Source organism: Pogona vitticeps, chromosome 2 (genome assembly GCF_051106095.1).
Source record: "Pogona vitticeps strain Pit_001003342236 chromosome 2, PviZW2.1, whole genome shotgun sequence".
Classification (NCBI taxonomy): Eukaryota; Metazoa; Chordata; class Lepidosauria; order Squamata; family Agamidae; genus Pogona; species Pogona vitticeps.
This window is the reverse complement of record NC_135784.1, coordinates 179,206,433-179,224,206: the sequence shown is the minus strand read 5'-3', so window position 1 is coordinate 179,224,206 and position 17,774 is coordinate 179,206,433. Positions and strand designations below refer to the sequence as shown.

At 46.9% G+C, this 17,774-nt stretch overlaps 2 protein-coding genes across 2 annotated transcripts; both read right to left on the bottom strand.

The window, feature by feature from the left end:
- Positions 1 to 2,853: 2,853 nt before the first annotated feature.
- On the bottom strand, positions 2,854 to 8,253 carry LOC110078663 (caveolin-2). The gene is made up of 3 exons (XM_020793056.3): positions 7,882 to 8,253; positions 7,246 to 7,433; positions 2,854 to 3,839 (listed from the first exon to the last, which is right to left on the bottom strand). The coding sequence occupies exons 1-3, from the start codon at positions 8,014 to 8,016 to the stop codon at positions 3,689 to 3,691; spliced, it is 474 nt and encodes a 157-aa protein (XP_020648715.1). The 5' UTR covers positions 8,017 to 8,253; the 3' UTR covers positions 2,854 to 3,688.
- Positions 8,254 to 10,263: 2,010 nt separating this feature from the next.
- On the bottom strand, positions 10,264 to 17,413 carry AVPR2 (arginine vasopressin receptor 2). The gene is made up of 3 exons (XM_072987091.2): positions 17,348 to 17,413; positions 16,139 to 16,988; positions 10,264 to 13,917 (listed from the first exon to the last, which is right to left on the bottom strand). Exons 1-3 carry the CDS (start codon positions 17,411 to 17,413, stop codon positions 13,637 to 13,639), a joined length of 1,197 nt encoding a protein of 398 aa, XP_072843192.2. The 3' UTR covers positions 10,264 to 13,636.
- Between the last annotated feature and the right edge of the window lie 361 nt (positions 17,414 to 17,774).

Below are 17,774 nucleotides of genomic sequence, written 5' to 3'. Positions count from 1 at the left end.
GACTCCTGAAGAAGAAGTGAAGTCATAGGCCATAAAAGAGGCATGTGCCAGCTCTGAGAGTTTAAAATGTCTCGGCCTAATCAAGCCTGACAGAAATACTTTGGCTTGGTGAGCATGAGGGACGAATCTTCATCTCTCCTCCTTCCTCTCTAGCGAATGCTTCTTGTGCTTCTGGCGTATTTTCCCTCCCCAAGGGAGGACATAGAACTGGGCTGAAGTTCTGCTTTGGCCGCAGACCCATTCATGCAGTCATGGAATATCTCTCTGCCTAAGTAAAACAGAATGCATACTAGTAATCTAATCTCACTGGGATATGACAGGATAAGCACAATGAAGACCATAAAGTATGCACCAGTCTAAATCGGGTGTGCTCTGTAAATCACAACCGATGGGTATGTGGGTGGGAAACCAACTGCTCTAAAAGCTGCTGCTACTCCTGCAGCTCTTTGGGTTTACATCTCGCTCACTACAATATGGTGCAGTTTGCCGAGCAGGGCTGGCCCACCATCTGTTGCAGCCAGAGGCAGAGGACCTTCTTCAGACAAGTCAAGGCGGGTGGTATCCAAAGCTAGCAAAGTTATTTTGGCATATGAAGCAGAGAATTCCATAAGCTCCTCTTTTCCCCCATCTGGCATAAAAAAAATCCAGTAATAATAAGTAAGTAATAACGGATCCTTCGCTGCTTGCAGGCAGTTGCCTCACTATGGCTGAGGGCTAGGGTAGTTTGGGGTCAGTGCAGGTAAGGTGTCTCACCTCACCATTTTGGTGTGAGGCACTCCCTGCTCAGGTCACAAGTTGCCTTTGCCAGTTGGGTAGGGCCAGCTCTCTTAGCAGGCCTTTGAGGGAAACCAACAAGAAGTAACCCTGTCAGTAACCTGATGTTTGTCTTTTAGAGAAGTACTGTAAGCTATTCGGATAAGAGTGAAGCTGGCAGAAATGGCTACCATCCCATAATGGAAACTCATGAATTAGGACCGTGACTTGAACCTGGTATCTGGCTAGGCCGGGGTTCTCAGACTTCGGTAACCCAGGTGTTCTTGGAGTGCAATTCCCAGAAACCCTCGCCACCAGTTATACTGCCCGGGGTTTCTGGAAGTTGCAGTCCAAGGACACCTGGTTTACCTATGGTTGGGAACCACTGGGCTAGGGCTGTAGATATCAAGAGCTTCCTTTTCTGTTATGACTGTTGAAAGGAACAGGGCATGTGCGCAGAAGTAAAGAGCCTTTTTCTTGCAAATGGACGTTTTACTCAGAGGCACAGTGAGTTGCACTCTGAAACTGGTTTAATAAACCAGAGCTGAAGATGGTTGTAGCTGGAGCTCAGCATATGGCTGAAGTCTGCAATACTGCTTTTCTGACACTATAGCTTATATATTTTCTCTGCGTGACAGCCCCTCTCTCTTTCCCTTTCTGTCAGTGGTCCATATGAATCGAAGGTAACTCTGTCTCCTCCTTCCCCTTTCTGTACTGCTTACTATATCTAACAATGCCTTGAAGCAGCAATTCTCTGTTGACCCCCACCTTAACCATGCATGGCTATTCACACTGTAGTCCCCCTGATGTTTTTGGGGTATCATTGCCTAGGTTGCTTAAGGTTGAAGGGGGCTGCTGGACAGCTCAGTGGTTTAGATATCTGGCTGCAGAGCTAGAGGTTAGGAGTTCAATTCCCTCCTGTGCTTCCTTGACAGGGGTTGGCCTTGATGATCCTTAGGGTCCCTTCTAGCTCTGCAGTTCAAAGATGTTTATTGTTAAACCTGGAATGCAGTACTTTGCAGTCATATGCACTTAATGTGGATCAGGAGCCCTACATGCGCCAGGGGCCACAGGATTCCCACTCACTCCCCACAGTTTCTCCAGTGAGAAATCAACAAAGGCCATGGTGCAAAAGTATGATGGACACTGTAATTGAGCTAAGTCACTTGGAGCCGGGTTAGCCACCACTGACCACCTCTGGTGAGTTACACAGGGGCTGCTACATGAGCGCAAGCTTTAAGGCGCACTGATGACTGCTGCAGGGACAAGACGAGAGCAATAAGGTTATCCAGTGCACTAACTGTCTCTGGCACTGACAGTAAATGTGTAGACTAGAGCTGTACAGTGGCATCCAACCAGCTCACAGGAGTGGCTGGAAGGGGCTGGCATGTACCCGTAACCTTACACTCAGTGCATAGATGCACGCAACAGGCTTACTGCCAGCTAGAGCTTTAAGGGGCACCCTGATGATGAGCACCACCAGCTGCAGCCTGCGGTGTTCCTGGCAGCAGCCACTGCAGCATGCAGAGGAAATGTGGCACTTCAAGGTGCGCTTCCTGGCATTGTGGAGGCATCTATTTGCCTCTCAGATCTATCTGCACGTATTAGGGAGGGATGGGGATTCAAGGGGGAGAGAATGAAATCCTGTGTGCACAGACTTGGAAGCAAGCCGTGTTGAATTTAGGGAGGCATTACTTCTGGTTAAACAAGCAGTTGCTGGGTCTCTAGCCATGCCTCCTGAGCACCTCAGCCACTCCTCTCTCTCTCTCCTGAAAAGCAAACCTGTGACTTATGGTGAGCCCCCAAAGCTAGCATGAAGTCCTCAGGTTTGGTGGAGGACATTCCCATGGCCAGTGTAGGAGATAATTGCTAATCCAGCCCAGTTCAGCTTCTGTATATGGACTTGGGCAGGAGAAACCTTTATATCCTTTGCCTCAGGTAAATATGTGGGGCTAGCTTGTGTGTACATCCACCCACTGATCCACACACCTCGTTAAGGCAGACGACTACATAGAGATCCCACCCACTCCCAGCAATGGCCATTGTACCTGGTACACACAAAAAAGGAGAAAAAAATATCAACAAACATCACACAAGAGAAAAACAAACATTTTTGTTTTATTAAAACAGGGGGCAGATCTTTATAAAGGTGTGATAGATAGATAGATAACACTTTATTACAGTCAAAAGACCAGCCACAAATAAAACATCAAAATATATAAATATACGGAAGTATACAAAAATATTGGGATCGAATGCAAAGCAATAATCGGTTCTGAGGTGAACAACAACAGCATCAAAACATCCCCCCTAAAGCCATTCCAAAATGTCTAGCATTGAAGGTGTGTTTCAAAAAGGTAAGATGCTCATCCTCCCAGTTCTCCTGCAGCTCTTCTGGGTGAAATGAGTTACTCCATTTGCTAATCACTCCCCACCATGAAGAAGCCCTGCTCACTGACAGACAGGACAGAGGGTTAATCACAAAAATCTTCTCTTGAAACAGTTCTTGTCTGGGCTGTCTGGGACTGGCTGGAGATATTAACTGGTATAAATAAACCAATTTGAATGTTAGGGAATTGAGGCAGGAAGAGCTGAAACCAAGCCTTTTGTGTTTCTGGATTCCAAACGGGGAGGGAGGAAGGAACACCACAAGCCCCATTTAGAAGTCCTACCTGCAGGTCTGGGCGAAGGTACAGAAGAAAGGGAGTCAAAATACAGTGGTATAGTTTGACACCTCCCTCTGGAGCACCGTTTCCTTCATTCTTCAACCTCTCCCACCCAGTTCCACTTTCCTCACCCAAGTTTAAAAGATCCCTGCCCCAACTCTGTCCTCTCGTGTGAAATCTGAGTTATGTCCAGTTAGTCTCAATGAGATGGAATGAGAAGGGAGTATGGGTAGCGCAGGCTTTTAGGGAGGAGGGGCCATCTCTTGGTGTCACTTCTGAGTAACAGTGAGGTAAATGGCACTGCAGCAACGTCCTAAGCTGGTGCAGAGTGGGGCCACCAGGACATCCAGGATGCTGGCCCACAGGGTACGAACTGGGGGCATTGCCATGGTGCAGAGCTGGATGCAGGGCATCACACACCTGTGAAAAGAAAGTGGGGAGGATTCATCAGAGGTTGGTCGGTCCCACGAGGGCAAATGCAATGCCAGGTTCACTTGTCTCTGTTCCAACTCCAAGGCGAAACCACCCCCAACAGCTTCCCTCCTTTAGGCCTTAATAGGCAGGGCACGCTCTTCACGGCTTTGGCAAGGGAGGCCCAAAACGTTTTTGCAGCCAGAGGCCCAGAGGGGAAAATGGCAGTTCCCTCCAGCCAAAGTCTAAGTGTACAACACCCAAAGATAGCCAAGTTGTTTTGACCCATAAGACATAGAAAATCCCGCAATCACCACCTCTGGCAGTAAAAAGGCAAGAACGACAATCTATTTGCAGCCCTTATGAGACACCCAGAAGCAGCTGCCTGCAAGGGCAAGGGCCAGTTTCTTTCTCTTCCACTCACTAGATACTGTATATCGGCTTGCTTATTGTATAATCTGCAGGACAACGTGTATAATAAACTGTTGAGTACAGACAGTTTTTAAATCAGAATTAAGTGATATTTCTGTTCGGACGGTACCACGTTAAGTTGTCCTTTTCTTGAATAGTTTCCCACTTTTAAAAATGTCCCTACACACGGAAAAATAGCATGTTTAGCATAAGATTAGGTTAAATTTTCTCTTCTGACATGGTTTTCTTTGTGCAGTATCAGCAGATTTCATTTCCCCACAGAGGAAAATTTTCATGCAAAAACTTCCCCATTGCATTTGCTTTTTAAAAAAATACTGCATTTGGTTTTGTGATTACATTCATTTTCTATAACTCTCTTTTTTTAACCTCATGGATTTAGTCTTGGTTGCCAACTTTGGTGGCACCAGAACTAGGGCTAATTTCAACCAACTGCTTCTTTGCAGCTGCTGTTACATTTGCCTCAGAGTATTCTCACAGCCATCTGAATAACTCAGTGGTTTAGATATCTGGCCGTGGAGCCAGAGGTTTGGGAGTTTGATTCCACACAATGCCTGCAGTGAGAGAAAGCTGCACCGTCCCAGGCTACTCTTCGTGGAGAACTCTCTAACTAGAAAACCTTGGAAAGAGTCACCATAAGTCAGAGCTGACATGATGGGACATCATCATCATCATCATCATCATCATCATCATCATCATCATCATCATCATCATCATCATCATCATCATCATCATCATCATCATCTATTCTCGATGTATACATTATGTGTGTGCGAGAGAGAGATTACAGGGATGGGGAATAAATTCTCCACAAAAACAGAAACCCAACTGGCTGCGCTAAGCGAGCCACCCTCACAGCAGATTGTGAATGTATGTGTGTGTAAGAGAGTGCAAGCAAGAGAGCGAGAGCGCATACAAACTAGCAATTTTGGCATCAGGGCAAGCAGCAGAAAGTGTGCCCCAAAATCAACTCTATCCTTTACAATGCGAAAATAATACAAGAAATAATTACAGTGCTGACCACCTTGCCATCATCTCCCTTCCCTTGGGGGGGGGGATCTGCAGCACTCTGTGAGTGACAAAAGCAAACCATATCAACATGAGACCATGTCAGATCTGCCCTTGCAATGAGGTAGGCCTCTTCTGCCCACACAGTCAAGTGAGAGACTAGCCCTCAGACTAGATGCCATGGCTGCCTCCTTGGCCTGCTCTACCAAAACTCAGGTTGAGCTGCTCTCTGCTGCCTAGAGGAAGGCCTGGTCCACCTTTCTTCTGCTCCTTCCGAGGCCTGGTCTGCTAGTTGTTGCAGCTTGCTGTAAACGGGATGCTCTGGAAGCGAGGTCTCGCCCTTTGATCAGACTGCTGGGCCAATCAATCTTGGAAGCCTGTTTGGGGATATCTGCACTGTGGGTGGCCAGGGATGAAGCACACCCTTGAAATTTGGCACTCTGGGGCAAAGTCACAATTGCCCCTACCTTCGTGATGGCCCTGCCTTTACGTACGTGTGTGAGGAACAGCATGAATGAGAAAACATGGAAGCTACATATCAGCAGTGGGCTAACCTTGGACACTTGGGAGGAAATAAATGTTGGTTGGTGACCCAACAGTCACAGCAGAAGGGAATCAGCTTCTGTAGCTCTTGGGTGCATTTTTCTGCCTGTCAGGACATTGTGGGTTGTCATATTATATGCTAAGCCAGGTTTTACACCTGGATTTGGGGCCCATTTACGTTGCTTTTCTTTCTGCTCATTTCCCCAAATCAGCTAGCACAGCAGCAGCCCTGTCTCTCTACCAACCCTTGCCTTTCCTGCTTCTCTGGCACCAAGAGGGCTCACTTTCCCGGATTCAAGCTTTGGTCCCTGATCCAGAAAGGCACACAATGCTGCTGATTTGACAAACCTATGCATCAAATGCAGGAGCAGATGTTACCTTTATTAGACCACTAAAAAGATCCAACGTGTCCCTTTCTCTAGATACTTTTCCCAGTCCTGTCCAGCAGAGAGCACTGCAGGCATTCCTTTGGATTCCTAGGTGGCTTGGCTAGCCTCTATTTATGGCCAGCAAACAGAGAGAATGGAGGAGGCTGGAAGGAAATCATCTTAAATGGCTGGTTCCCATGCCGTGTGTTCAGGGAACACTTTCCAGGCAGATTTGGGTGCCATGTAGCTGGGAATCAGACACAGGAGGGAAAAGGCTCAGGGCCTTTCACCCTTCAAGCTCTCAGGCTTCTCTCCTTTGTCCTGGATCACCCTTTCTTTCTTATTCTTTTCTCCCACTTATCCCTGTTCCCTCTCCTCCCATCCACTGCCAGTCCTGATGAGGTGGAAAGAGACTGATAAAAGGGCAATCCAAGAGAGGGAATAATCCAGAAAAGATTGAGGAGTGGCAGTGGAGATGGAAGAAATCGCTGGATGTACAGGGCCCAGAGGGTGGCGCACGTGAGGGGGCGCAGGACCTCCTCATGGGGTCTGCTCTCCTTCCATTTCCTTGAATGTGTTCTTTCAAGAGGAGCACAGCGGATGGGCCTCTTAGGTTTTCTTGTTGCCTCCTTTTCTCTAAAACGTAACCAACTCTCCCTGAGGCAACCTTTGGCAAGGGGGAAAGATCAACAACAAGTTGCCTTGTCTACCATGATTAATCTAACTTTGGATGTAAACAGTTCTAGAATTTGTAGGACAACATCTCCCGTTCGCTCTAGTTAGCATAGCCAATGTGAGGGATGATGCGAGTTTTAGTCCAACATCTACTTTAACAAGCATGCTCAAAACCTCACAGGGCCTCAGTTTAAAACTTGCTGCATTAGAATAATGTACCCTACTTTGTTGTTGTTATTGTTGTTGTTCATTGTTCCCACACAGAAGTATTAGAGAGAGACCATTAGCAAGGTGGGCAGTCAATGTCTGTGTGTCTTGCCTGTGGCAACAGGTTAGTCAATGGGCAGATCCAAGGGAGACATGAAAGGAGAGCAAAGGAAATGGACCCTCACCAGATATGCAGGCAGCCGAGGCAGGCGAAGAGAAAGCCCGAGAACAAGGAGACAGGCACAGCGCACAGCAGGGAGATGATACGGTAGCACCAAAGGCGTGAACTCTCGAAGATGATATCACTCCAGGTCCAAACCCGGTCAAAGCTGCGGAATGAGGAAGGCTCAGCAAGGATGTCAGAGAATTCTAGCTGTGGGAAGGAACGGGAAATCGGGTCACTGAGGATTCGGTTTTGTGATGTATCAAGCGAAGGAGTGGGGAGCCAGGGTCCAGGGCCTCTTCCCTCTGTGGCTCAGGCACATAAAATGAACAAGAAACACAGGGCAGAGTTGCACTGCAGACGTGGAAGGTGTTTGGCATCTAGGAGCACAAAACTGCTACCACAGGTGGTGTGGTGTGGGAGGTCAGAGCTGTGCCATTATATCCACGGGTGGACTAGGTGGCTTGGCTGGTGTTATGAGGTGGCAGTTCCCATCCGCCCTCCTGAACCCAGCCATTGGCAAGGGGATAAAAGGAGCTCCAGTCCAACCACACTGGAAGGGCTGCAAGTTGCCCACTCCTGCTTTAGATTTCAGGAGGAAATGAAAGGCTAGGTCTGCCCAACCAGTTGCAGGTTATTCCGTAGCTCCCTTTGTTACCTTGAGGTGCTGGTTGATCCCACGTGGATCCCGGGAGTCCACTTTGGGTGGGAGGTCAACAATGGCTCCTGAGTCCCGTCTATGAGGATCTTCTGGGTCCAGTTTGCACTCAATCAGATAGTCATCATTGATCATCTTGCCAGGGGGGAAAGGACTCGGGATCACCACTGCAGACACAAGAGGTCCCTCTGCAAGGGAAACTCAGGAATCCTCTTAAGCACCTTCTTATACTTTTTCTCCAGTGTTTCCCCTGTTGTCACATAGGCTCCCTGTGTTTTTGAAATTATGGTCCAATCTGTGTTGGATCTAGTCTTCCGACTTAGTCTCCTCTTGCACAGCCTTCCTCTGTCTGCATGCAGGAATCTGACTCCAGTTCTATTCTCAGCCTTGGCCGATATAGATTTAAGGGCAAGGGAAGTCGAGGAGGGTGGATCTCAGCAATTGCACGCCCCCGCCTAGTATTTTCGTCCATGAAGCAAGCCCACATGTGTTGGGATGGTGGGTATAAATATGGTGCTGCCACTGTCCCAGCGAACCTTTACTGAAGAGTGGAAACAAGGGAAGAAAAGGCCCTGCTAAATATATGCAAGGGCAGGATATTCTTGGAACTGGGAGCAGAAGTGTGTGTGTGTGTGTGTGTGTGTGTGTGTGTGTGTGTGTGTGTGTGTGTGTGTGTGTGTGTGTGTGTGTGTGTGTGTGCGTGCGCGTGCGCGTGCGTGTGCGTGTGCGTGTGCGTGTGCGTGTGCGTGTGTGTGTGTGTGTGTGTGTGTGTGTGTCCAATAGGATACAGCAGGGAGGCTCAGAGCCAGGTTTGCTAAGTTGGTTTTATATCAATGGCAGCAATAACGAGATTAATTGACATGGGGCACCATCTAGTGGCTATCAATATGGAAATGCCTCCCTTTCAATGGATTGACAGAGAAGACCACCTAATGCACATGGGCAAGCATTTCATCAGGGAAACATACTTTACATCAAATGGCTGAGGTGCCCCACCTGCAATGGGCTAGACTGGTGGACACATATATTTCTGTTTGACTTGGTGGTCACGGATGACCAAAGGTGGCCACCACTGGCTTCCAAGCATCTACATGTGAAGCAGTACAATTTCAAGAGGATTGTGGGGTAGATGGTTGCTACACTTTACAGTATTCTGTCTACACTCATTTCCCACAACTGGATGCTCCCCAAATATCTTGGATTGCAGGTCCCAGTCATTCCTATCAAGCATGGCTGATGGCCAAGGATGGCAGATCTAGGTGTCTGAAAGACAGCAGGTTGTGATGGCTGATCTTCAGACCTACCCTTGCCCTTCTTTAATAAATGGAGACTGTGTAGAACAGACTTCCCCAAACAGACCTCCTCCAGTTGTATTGGGATATATTCCCCATCTTCCTTAGCCATTGTGGATGCTGGCCATTCATAGGGTCTGAAGAACTTCTCAGGATGCCATGTTTTAGCAAAGCCTACTGCATTAAGCAAATGCTGTTGGGCCACAGCATTTGCTGAATGCCCTGAGGGTGTTTCATGCTGACTTCCCAAAGCCTACATCTTAGTCATGTTAAATAATTTTTGGATCTCTCAGAGTGAGACCTCTGTGAATTCTGTTCCCTTTATATTATACACTTTTGCCTTTGTAATGATCAGTTCTGGAATCCCTCCAAACTGGGGCACGGGTTAATTGTCCCCCATCTCATACTCTCTTTTCCCAGTATTGATTTTGTGCACTCTGTTATCGTAGGGCATTTTAGAGTTCCTCATTTATTCACTATAGTATATATTGACATTTTAAGGTCTTCTGCCAAGGCCTTGCAAGGCTGAAATAGATCTGAATGTGAAGAACCACACGACTTCCCCAGAGTCCTAAGCCTCAGGTTTTCATATGGGGGCCTGATTAGATTTGCTACAGCAAAGAAAATGTGCTCGCTCTTGAATCTGGCAGCGAGGCTGACCTACACTCTTGCAGGTGTTATACCAGGAGTGGGAATCTGTGGCCACTTCAGATGTTTTACAGTGCAATTCCTATCACCCTTTATCATTGATGATGCTGACTGAAACTAACGGGAGTAGAAGCCCAAAACATGTGAAGGGCCGAAGGCTTACCATTCATTGGGATTCAGGGCTTCACAATTTAGTGACACTCTCTTTCTCTTAAGGAGCTTGACATTTGAGGACACAAAGCCGGTGCGTTGGTGGCATGTGAGAGGTTATTGAAAGCTCTTCATAAGAAACTTACATTTTAAACTACTCATTCATCTAATCTATTTCTGGATTGTGAATCCCTACACCACATCAAAGTGAGCAGGAAAGCCTCCTGTTGTGTGCATGTTTGAGTCCATGGAATTTTGGGCGAAGCAGTTATAATTTTCATTCATATTCTTCTTGACTGCTTTGGTTTGGAGGTAAATAAGACCGAGAAGCCTCACACGGCCATGGCTTGGGGCATGGCTGCCTGACTCGGCAGAAGCCATTCAATGATGTACGCTAACTAGCTTTTGTTCTGAAAAACAGGATGGACTTTTACCCTGGATTTACAACAAAAGCTGTTTGTTTTAATGTTGTTTTTGGCAGCACTTAGTTAAGATTTTTGGTACTTGAGGCAGAAAATCCAAATGGAGCCTGTTCAGAGACACAAACAGGCACCCCACATACATTAAATACCCTAATTTATGTGGGATTCAAGTCCTATTGTAACAAAGCTATAGATTTTTGTACATGTCTGTGCTTAAATGACTTATAAAAATTGCTCCAGTTTATATGCTGATGAGGTATTATTGCAGGTTTTTTTAAAAAAATATATCTAACATTTTATTTTATTTTATTGATTACATGTCCACCCTTCCATTGGAGTTCATAACTGGCCGTCTTCCCATTTATTCTCACAACAACCTTATCAAGTAAGTCAGCCTGAAAGAGAGTGGCTGACCTAAGGTTAACCAGAGAGCTTCATGGCTCAGTGGGGTCTTGAACATGATGCTCTCAAGTTCTGGTCCAACAGTTTTAACAACAGCACCACAGTGATTCTTTGGTAAGGGTCCGGCTTGTACAGCCGTTAGAATTTGAATTCCTTCTTACTGTTGTAAAAGTTGTTTATTATCTTTTTCAGAAATACCTGGATTGTGGGATCTATTTTATGTAATTCTGCCTGCTGTTTCTTTTGGTCTTTGGTTTATGTGCATTGTATGCTATTATCATTGACTTGTTTCTTTCCCCCCCCCCCCCCGTTATGATATTTTGTGGTCTAACATGGCAGCAAATCCAGAGGTTATCACCTCACACCACAGCAGTTAACATGGCAGAGGTAACCAATGCAGTGGAGAATTCTCCTCCACAAGACACACTGAAATGTGGGTGAATTGAGGTAAGAGTGTGATCTTATGTGTCTGAGCTCATAAGATCTACTGTCACCTGTAATAGCGTTCAGAGGTCTCGGAGCATTCCCTCAGTTTGCTTCTGGGAAGGGCCGGTTCTGATTTTTAAGGTGAACTCCTAATGAGGGTATCTGATAAAGAACCAAATAAAGTTACAGGTTCACAGATAAGGCTGCCGTCTTTCAAATGATAAGCTGGTGCTGTCCAGAAGTGGGCAAGTCCTTGCTTATTTTCAAAAGTCCTCTATAAGCAATCTATACAGACTTCTGCCAGGAACAATCTGCTGGAAAGCTAGGCACATCCAAAGAGATGGAAAGAAGGATTGGAACAAGAAGAGGCAGACATCCCTTTGCGTGGTTTAGGCCCTGCCCAGCACTGGCACAAGGAACTCAAAAGAGGGCTCCCCTGGGAGTGTGACTTCCGACAAAGGAATGATTCCCCCCTCCCCTTAACTATATCAGGCATTATTTCACCCATTCCCTTGGACCAGTACGAGATTTATACACAAGCTAAGTAAAGGGGAGACTACATCTTGTGGCGCTGTGGGTTAAACCGCAGAAGCCTCTGTGCTGCAGGGTCAAAAGACCAGCAGTTGTAAGATCGAATCCATGTGATGGAGTGAGCTCCCGTCACTTGTCCCAGCTCCTACCAACCTAGCAGTTCGAAAGCAGTTTGCAAGTAGATAAATAGGTACCACCACGGTAGGAGGGTAATAGCATACCATGTCTAGTCGTGCTGACTACGTGACCATGGAAGATTGTCTTCAGACAAAACACTAGCTCTAGTCTATGGGTTGGAAATGGAGATGAGCATCGCCCCCTAGAGTCGGACACAACTGGACAAATTATCAAGGGGAACCGTTGCCCTTACCTTATATGGTGATTTGCTTCTCAGTTTGTGTCAGATTTGGCACAGATGAAAGCAAATTAAAAACTGGCAACTACATGAAGTAAAGCTAAAAACTGGGAATCTTTTTGTTCAGCTGGCAGGGGTGGTTATTTTGCTCTGATTTGGCTGATATCCCTTTTTCCTGCTTTCTGTTCTGTGTGATTGCCTGATCTGATGTGAACGGAGAGTGGCAGGGTGTCAGTTCTCCTCAGAGGTGCACCTGTTGTCTGTAAACAGAATTTCTTTTTTCCCTAATGCTTTCCAAATTTAGTGCTGATTTAGATAAGCACTAGGTCATCTCAGGGGAAAAAAAATAAATTTACAGTATATTTCATTATATCTAAAGAAATTGCAACACTTCCTCTTATTCCAGCGACAGGTAAGATCCTGTGACAGAGGGTGACACAGTGGCAAACTGGTCATTTTGCTCAACTCATTTGTAAGGAGATCACCCTGCTACACCCCTAGAACAGAGTGTGCAAACAGGTCAAGAGGCAGTCACACCCATTCACAAGTGTTGATCTCAGAATAACCCAAGAGGAACGAAGCAAAGAAAGGGCACAGGCGGGTAAGAGCATTCAAGGAAAAACTGCAGAAGGGGGCAAGGAACCTAGTGGGGCTGGACTCAGTCGGAAGGCGATTGCAACAGGACCCTTGCCCCAGTCTGGAGAGGAAGCAGGCAGAGGCTGGTAGCCTGGGATCCCATGGGCAGGCAAGCTCCTTGTGCAGCTGCCTCCCTGTGTCCCTCTCTTGTCTCAAGAGTTTGCTGCTGCCACTGCTGGTAATGCTCAGAGCTGGAAGAAGAGCCAAGGTGGGGGAATGCTGAAGGATTCAGGTGGCAAGCTGCAAAATCCATCTCCTTCATCTTGCAATACACCTCCCCTGGAGAATTACTCTTTTCTGTGTGAACAAGTACAGTGATTTCAACAATGAAAGCTGCCGGGTAGGCGGTGTATGTAGAAAACACTGAGTCAAGTCAAGTTCACTCCCTAATGTAGTTGCATCTCGAGCTTCCGTTTGTTGTCTGAGGTTATGAACGGTGATGGGGTTATTTGTATTCATATACAAGTACGAATATCCCTGCGCAGCTGGACTTCACGAGGGTCCCCTGGGGCCGGACCATCCACTCGCGCATCTGCCGGTGGCCTCGCTCATCCTTCCAATCGCACCCGGAGCACCACTCTCTTCCCGCTCGGCTAGCCACTCCAGGGGAGGGAGGATGAGTCTCCCTGCACTAATACGAATACCCCCATCTCTAGTTATGAATGACCTCAAAATATGAAAAAAAAAACCTTCCAAATTTCAACTTTTAAAAAATTGTTTGGGAAAATATATATATTGGTGGCAGTGCTATGGGGCCCCTTAAACCTGACGTGGTTTAGAGCTTTAGCGTGTGTTAAAAGGAAGGTCATTTAGCAGTTTTAAGTGACTGGCTGCGTTCTAGTGAAGCAGGGTGTTCTGTTGTGTTAGACTTCTTCCCACCACATGAGTGCTGGTCACCAAGAGACTGGGGACACAAGGCTTCTCTTTGCATCAGCTTCCTGGTCCTGTTCAGAACTTAGCCTCTTGCTGGCTGAAGAGAGGGTGTCCCGTCCCAGGGAGGAAGTGGCTGACAGGATGGAGTCTTCATGCAGGGATCCTACATGTCGGCGAGCCAGCCTGGGGCAGAAGATCTGATACAGCTCGCTTGAGATGCTGTTGCTAAAGGTGGCATAGACCCAGGGGTTGGTGCAGCTGTTGAGGCTGGCGACGAGCATCAGAAGGGTGAAGGCTGGGCCTAGAGAAGAAGAAGAAAAAAAGGGGGGGGGAATCAATCTAGGCTGTGGGCACAGCGCAGGACTTTCCAGAGTTCAGCCTTGGAATTGATACAGCAATAATACTACCCTGTTTTCCTGAAAATAAGACCTAACCTGAAAATAAGCCCTAGTATGATTTTTCAGGATGCTCATAATATAAGCCCTAGCCCAAAAATAAGCCCCAGTTAAGTGAAACTCCACCCTCCACCATTGTGCAGCAACCAGAAGAAGATGGGATGGCTGTACTTGAATAAATGTAGAGTGTTGTACATGAAAAAAATATATAAAACATTTCCTGAAAATAAGCCCTGATGAGTTTTTTGGAGCAAAAATTAATATAAGACCCTGTCTTATTTTTGGGGAAACACAGTAGTAAACGCAAGAGCATCTCTGAGCATGAAAAGAGTGTAATTCCTTCCCCATGGACAACCACAGAGGATCAAGTCTTCTAGATGACAGAGGTGATTTCCAAAGGATCTTGGGAGCCATACTGTTTTTCTGACTGAAAACTAACCACTCAGGTTGACATAACAGTATTCCCTTGTCCTCTAAATCGTACGAGGCTCTAGAAGAGCTGTTTTATATTATATACTGTTCTTGTTTCAAAATACATATTATTTGGCATTCTTATATTCTGCAGTAGAAACAAACAGTACAGGTCAGTGTAATCCATGCAAATCAACTTATTTTTGCTTAAGTGTGTTCCTAATTACATAGTTTGGACCAAGCATATGAAGAGATTTTTCAGGAATGTTAGTGATTGAGCAATCTGGTGATAAAAGACATGCTTTAGGCAAGGAAGGGATAAATACCAGATTAGCTCAGAGTGTAAACAAAGATTACCCTTTGGCATTACAACTCTCAGAATCCCTGGGAATTCATTGGCTGGAGACATCTGGTAACTGCAGTCCAATTTTTGTTTTAAACTTTTCTTCAGCAATGACAGACCAGGAAGGAACTTCAGGTAGAAAGGGACTCCTGCAGCCCCATAGCCTACATGTGAAATACTCCACAGGACTGAGGCGCACAAGGGCTAGATGGGCAACTGTGCAACCATCTAGAATGCCACAGGGCCAAGGAGGCCTATCAAGATATTTATCCCAGGCAAGCGCACCTTGTGAAGGTGTGCTGAGGCTGGGCTTGGCATCTCATCCACTGGGTGATCTGCAGATTAAGAGCCCAGTTCATTCAGTAATTTTAAGCCACTGATATGGATTGTTCAATGGGTCAGGAGGAGGAGAGAGACTGGCCCCTTTCTTCATGCATTGTCTGCCTGCTACTGCCATTTACCGCTGGGAAAGAGAATGTTTCAAATAACAGCAATTAGAGAAAGGGATTTTTTTTTTAAAAAAATGGGTAAACAGTTCCATGCTCTGGATTGGGTCTCTTGCATTTGACTGAAGAACTGCTGAAGCAAGCATTATCCACTCTGAGCATACTTTTCAAAACTGTGAGTTTAACACTAGTTGCAGTTTCTGTTCCACAGCTGCAAAGGTGAGAAGAAGAATGGAAAAGAACACCACAGTGCCTTAGCTGGCTCTTCTATGTTTTACTGTGGCTGCTGTGGCAGATAAGAAACAGCAAAGAAGATATTTTAATTTGCATTAAGCAGCTTTCCCTAAGTCCATGCCTTCTAGATGTGTTGGACGTCAGCTTTCATCGGCCCGAGTCAGCATTGCCGATGGTAAAGGATGATGGGCCTTGAAGCCAAAAGCTCCTGAACTTGGGATAGACTTGGCATAAGGCATCATGAATGTGCATTCAGCACCAGGTCCTGATCTGTATGAAACCCTGGGCAACCTTTGAGTGCTGGATCTTTCACCATCAGCGCTGGATTTATGCACAAGCCAGGTGCACTTTGAGGCCTCAAATTAGGAAAGGCCTTTAAGTTCGATCAACCCATCCATAAAAATTATTACATTTCAAGTTTTACATAATACACATTTGTGCGGGAAGATCCGCAGCTCACTGGTGAATTGCATGATTGGATGCAGAAGGTTAAACTCTGGTATCACCAGACAGGGCTGCGAAAGACCCCTGCTTGAAACCCGCAAGAGTCAATGTTTACAGTACAAAATGGAGCAATGCCCGGACCCCTCTATAAGTCAGCCTTTTCTCTTCCTTTCTGATCATGCTAAGATACTTCTTTTAAGTGCGCCAGAGCTCAGAGGCCTCAGCATGTCTTAATATTACCCCACTCACCATTGATGGGTGCCTGAGGGTCCCAGACTGCCCAGAGCTGGACAAGGAAGAAGGGGGACCAGCAGAGGATGTAGGTCAACACAATGACCAGTGTCATCTTGAGAGTCTTGGTTACAGCTCCAGATATAGGGGAGGACCCCTGCTGGCTCCCCCTGCCTGCCAAAGCTCCCTCCGGGCCCAGACGCAGGCTACGGTGGACCTCACAGAAGATCATCCCCTGGCAGGTGGCAATGAAGAGTGTGGGAAGGATGAAGACCATCAGAGTCACCCACGTGACGTAGGCCCGGGCTCCCCAGGTCTCAGCAAAAGTGGCCCAGCATTCATGAGCTCCACTGGGCAGTTCGACTTTCGAGAAAATGAAGAGCTGGGGGAGGCTGAGGAGGAAGGAGGCCGTCCAGGCGGCTGCCACTGGCCGATGCCAGGAATCTGGGCCTCTTCGGAAAGCCAGCATAGGCCGGCAAATGGCGTGGTGGCGGTCATAAGTCATGGCCACAATGATGTAGGAGGAAGCAAACATGCCCACCACTTGCAAGTAGGTGATGGCGCGGCACAAGGCATCCGGGCCCTGGAAGCGGTCGGTGATGTCCCAGATCAGCTGCGGGAGCACTTGGAAAAGAGCCACGGTCAGGTCGGCCAGGCAGAGGTGGCGGATGAAGTGATGCATTGGGGTGACCCGGTGGCCGCGGCGGAAGAGAGCTCCCAGGACCAGCCCGTTGCTCAGTGTGGCCAGCAGGAAGATCGAGGCCAAGATGGCGATTTCGGCTTGAGCCAGAGTATCATCTCGGTCATCAGAAAGAAGGAAGGAGGTGTTAGAGGTGGGGCCAGGTCCCACGGAAGAGGTGTTGGACACCTGGTTCAGAAAAAGGTGAGAAAGGGAAAGGGTATTAGAAGGAAAGTAGGGCATGCATCCCTTAACCCAGGTGCAATGCAGACCGATGTGACGCGTCAGAGGCACATAATGCTACAGAACTTTATGCAGATTTTACTCTCTTTTTTTGGACCACAAGTCCCAGAATCTCCCACCGTCATGGATAGCAGCCAAGCAGGCAGAGGTATCTGGGAGCTTGTTTTCCAAAGGAGTAATGATTTCAGACTCTGAAATGATGTGTGATGATATTTTAACAGAAAACAGAAAAACACAGAGCGTCAGGCTGGCTGTCCTTGTGTGCCTGCCAGAAAATGGCTCCAGTGCAGAGGGTTATGACTCACCCGAGGATGGTGAAGGACTGACTGGTGCTGCAGACCTACAGCCTTTGCAGAATGTAAGCGGTACATTCCCACCATAGAATAGTGAAGTCGGAAGGGGCTTATAAGGCCATCAAGTCCAACCCCCTACTCAATGCATCTCTTTGAATGCTCTAAACAGAGGTCATGACTATCCGTTTGGGTGGCTTTTAGCTGTGGGCTTCTCACTTTGGCTAAGAACAGAAGATTGTTAGAGTCCCTTCCAGTGCTACAATGCTGAGATTTCTTGAGATGTTTGTGAAATATGAAGAAATCGTACATTGTTGGATGTCCTGTACAGATCTAACAAGTAAATAAGTAAGTAAGTAAAAGAAGGTTGCCAAGCCACTTTCTTCCTGAGTTGCTGAACATTCTGTCCAACTGTACGTGAGGCAGAAGGCAGACCTAGATC